This window comes from Scedosporium apiospermum (assembly GCF_000732125.1).
Source record: "Scedosporium apiospermum strain IHEM 14462 chromosome Unknown SEQ_SAPIO_0099, whole genome shotgun sequence".
Classification (NCBI taxonomy): Eukaryota; Fungi; Ascomycota; class Sordariomycetes; order Microascales; family Microascaceae; genus Scedosporium; species Scedosporium apiospermum.
In genome coordinates this window covers 1,570,779-1,574,796 of record NW_015971800.1, presented here as the reverse complement: position 1 = coordinate 1,574,796, position 4,018 = coordinate 1,570,779, and the positions used below count along the sequence as shown (strand labels likewise).

The 4,018-nt window shown below is 53.8% G+C and overlaps 2 protein-coding genes across 2 annotated transcripts; one reads left to right on the top strand and one right to left on the bottom strand.

The window, feature by feature from the left end:
• Positions 1-1,315, bottom strand: SAPIO_CDS5872 (uncharacterized protein; the record flags this gene model as incomplete). Its single annotated transcript, XM_016788110.1, has 3 exons — positions 1-153; positions 272-848; positions 936-1,315. 3 exons carry the CDS (start codon positions 1,313-1,315, stop codon positions 1-3), a joined length of 1,110 nt encoding a protein of 369 aa, XP_016642426.1.
• Positions 1,316-2,199: 884 nt separating this feature from the next.
• SAPIO_CDS5871 (Delta(14)-sterol reductase) lies at positions 2,200-3,779 on the top strand (the record flags this gene model as incomplete). Its single annotated transcript, XM_016788109.1, has 3 exons — positions 2,200-2,267; positions 2,325-2,629; positions 2,689-3,779. 3 exons carry the CDS (start codon positions 2,200-2,202, stop codon positions 3,777-3,779), a joined length of 1,464 nt encoding a protein of 487 aa, XP_016642425.1.
• Positions 3,780-4,018: the final 239 nt, after the last annotated feature.

Sequence of the window (4,018 nt, the reverse complement as noted above, 5' to 3'; positions counted from 1 at the left end):
CTAATCATCCCACTCCTCGTCAAGCTGGTCGATGAGCCTATTCTCATCGTCCCTGTTTCGCCAATTCGTGGGAGATCTCGAAAGGGGCCTATATCCACCTCCGCGACCGGGAAGGAGCCTGGCACAAGAAGACACGCCAATGATGACAAAGTCCTAGGACGAGACGGGTTAGCAGATCCTTCAAACACTGATAACTAGCACAGCACTGATAGCTAGCACTGATAGCTAGTGTAGTTCTTAGCTTCCTAAGAACATCAATGGAATGACACACCGATATAAAGTTCCAAATGCCCTGCCAGATATTGTGGTTGGGAAGCTGCCTCCACCCACGTGCATGCGCAACGGTCCTCTGGTACACGATGCCACCGGCAAAATACACCACGAGCGCGATGCCAAATATGAGTGCGAATACCCCACCCGGACCAATCGTTCCCGGATGGTGGGGCTCTGCGGCGATGCAGGCATGCTGGGACCGCACCTCAAAGAAGTAAGCGCATTCGTCAGGGTCAGATCCAACGAAATGAACGGCTGCATGGGTTGCCAGCGGATCGTGGTCGCAGAGGAACGAAATCGTCGTCGACTTCCGCCTCTTATCACCCTTCTTTGACTTATCTTCCTTCTCGTCGTCTTCGTCATCACCCTTGTCGTCGTCCTTCGTTCGAGTAGGCGTTACGGGGCCATCGAGGTCCACTTCTTCCTCATCAGTGTAGTCCTCGTATCTATATGTCGCTCCCTCGTGGACGGAGCTAGCCGTTCGCTTGGTCTTCGACTTTTTGTCGCACGGCGATCCGCCGCTGTATTGGAGTACGAGCTTCCGCCCTCTCGTCTGTAGTTTCATAGACTCCTGCCTGTATAATCAAGATGCAAATGTGAGACATTGTCCTGAAACATCTTCATTGCACCTCGTTCGAATGAACATATCCGAGGCAACTTACCCTATAGAAAAAATATCTCCGTCTTCGGACGTGTAGTATGCGCTCACGTTCTGCCACAACGCCTTTTCCACTCCAACCACATCTTTCACGGGCTTCACCACCGGCGCGCAAATATTTAACGTGAAGTTGTAGTTGTAGTCGTACCCGTTCGCATGGTAATCGCTCGTCACCACCCTCTTTCTCGATTTGCCTTCGTCATCGGGGGGTACCGCAATGTCTGGCCGGAGATCGAAGAAGCCACCTATCGCGGCAGAACCCCCGCTAGCGGTGCATGCCGGCACGGGTTCGCTGGTGCTGCTGGTCTTGGACTCGGCTGAGACAAGCGGAATAAGCGCTGGCCCGAACAGGAGAAAGAGCTGTGTCGTTGAGGGGAGACGCATGGCGAGATGGGAGAGATCAGTGGATGGGTTTGGACGATATGGTCGATGACTGAGCCTTCGGATTGAGCCCCCAGTTTGCAGAGACTATGTTCAGCACAGCCCCCTCTGCATTCCGGGTCTCTTGGCTGAAGTCGCACGAATTTCTGCTGCACAGATGGGAAAGGAAGTATAAAGAAGAGCAGCCAATTGAACCTGCTGATGGTCCACAGAAAGAGCACACTGTTGGTTGGAAAATGAGGCTTTGGGAGGAAAGTGATGATGTGGATCGTGCAAACTTCATGAAGTTTGATTGGATCCCCTTCTTCTAGCTTGGAGTCAGCCTTGCTCCAGGTTTCGGCTGTCCCTGGCCTTATTACTTAAGTCGTCACAGCTGGAGGGACAACATTTAGTCACGTGACGTCATTTCCCTAAATTGGCCGCTCTTCCCTCGATATCTCTGAATGTTGGTGTTTCACAGTTATTATGAGGTGCAGCTTGCATTCACTGCCAACGGACATGTTTATGACCGAATGTCCGCGGATGCTGGCTGCCAGGCAGGTCGGTTTGACAGTTGCTCCGTGTCGAGTAGTGCCAAGATGTGTTCCACCAACAAACAGCAAGAAGTGAAGCCGACTTTTTATTACATAAGGTTCACGGCAACACCCCCTGCACCGCTCAGTTCATCCGGAAGCTTGAGACCCGGTTGCTCAGCTGCAATTGAGCATCCTCCGCGCGTCGTCCGCCATTGTTTAAAGGAAGGATCACCTCCGCGGACTTTGGGGTTTGTTTATGATAGCCAGGTTTTTCCTTCTCATACATTTTCACCGGCGGTAACGTCAAAGTCGTCGAATCCACAGTCTATTGTCTAGAAGCTCCCTTATCCCTGGGGCAAAACCTGCGCCGAGATGGCACCAAAATCCAAGACACCCGCCGTGAGTGCGCCGGTGCACGAAGGCTACGAATTCGGCGGACCGTAGGTCTTACCTTTCCGGATTGCCTTCCGTGGCGCTAACTTTATTCTCTTTCTTAGTCTCGGTGCCGCTGCGATTTCTTTCGGTCTCCCGATCCTAATGTATGTCTTCACATTCGCGTGTAACGATATTTCGGGATGCCCTGCTCCGTCGCTATTAAACCCCAAGACCCTCGATCTCGGCCAATTGAAGCGTGAGGTCGGCTGGCCCGAGGATGGCATCATCGGCGTGTTCGATCTCAATGTTACGCTCTATGTGTTGGCCTACTACCTGGTTAATGCGCTACTCTACGGCATCCTCCCCGCGAGCGAGGTGCAGGGCACGGAGCTCGCTACCGGTGGCCGTCTCACGTACCGGTTTAATGGTATGCCGTTCTCCCTTGGTCGCTTGTATGATTCAGAAATCTAACCTTTTGCGATTTAGCCTTCACCTCGCACATGATCATCCTCGCCGTGTGTGTGGCCGGTACTGTTCAATCCGGCGCCAGCTTCACACTCTGGACCTACATCAGCGACAACTACCTCCAGATCTTCACGGCCAACCTCCTGCTCGCGACTTTCCTCGCCACGTTCGTCTACGTCCGAAGCTTCAGCGTCAAACCCGGCAACAAGGAGATGCGCGAGCTCGCAGCCGGCGGTCAGACGGGCAACATGATGTACGACTGGTACATTGGTCGCGAGCTCAACCCGCGTGTCACGCTCCCCATCATCGGCGAGATGGATATCAAGGTCTGGTTCGAGCTGCGACCAGGCCTGCTCGGTTGGCTCCTCCTCAACGCCGCCTGGGTCGCTCAGCAGTACCGCAACTACGGCTACATCACGGACAGCATCGCCTTCATTGCGGGTATCCAATCCCTGTACATCATTGACTCGTGGATTAACGAGTCGTCCATCCTCACCATGATCGACATCACCATGGATGGTTTCGGCTTCATGCTGTCTTTCGGTGACATCGCGTGGGTGCCTTTCCTCTACTCGACCCAGACGCGTTACCTTTCCATCTACCCGGTCACCCTCGGTCCTACCGGCATCGCAGCCATGCTCGCCGTGCTCGGTACGGGCTTCTACATCTTCCGCTCCTCCAACAACGAGAAGAATCTCTTCCGGACCAACCCCAACGACCCTCGCGTGTCGCACCTCGAGTACATCCAGACCAAGACGGGCAGCAAGCTTCTTGTCACGGGTTGGTGGGGCACGGCGCGTCACATCAACTACTTTGGTGACTGGATCCAGGCCTGGCCGTATAGTTTGCCGACGGCCATCGCTGGATACACGATCCTTGCGGCGGGCACCGGGGCCGAGGGTGCGTTCGTCATGGCCGATGGCAGGGAGGTTGTCCAGGGTGCCGCCAGAGGTTGGGGCATGCTGTTCACATATTTCTACGTTCTTTACTTTGGCGTCTTGCTCATCCACCGTGATGGCAGGGATGACCAGAAGTGCCTAAGGAAGTACGGTGATGATTGGATTGAGTATAGGCGGAGGGTCAAGTGGAGGATCATTCCTTATGTGTATTAAGCGGGATATGAGAATAGAGGTAGTTATGTAAGTGGTGGACAATGCCTCGCGTTGAAGTAGCGTGGGGCCGCCATTAAGGTGAAAAACAGAAGGGGAAATATGTGCATATTGGGCACGGTAATGTAAGGGAGCTCCTTCATGGGTTGTGTCATTCGGCTTTAAGAGCTGTTTAACTGGCGCAGACGGGAAGCTTGGACAGGATCAATGTTGGCAAAGGATCTGTGCTGTGGTGGATACTG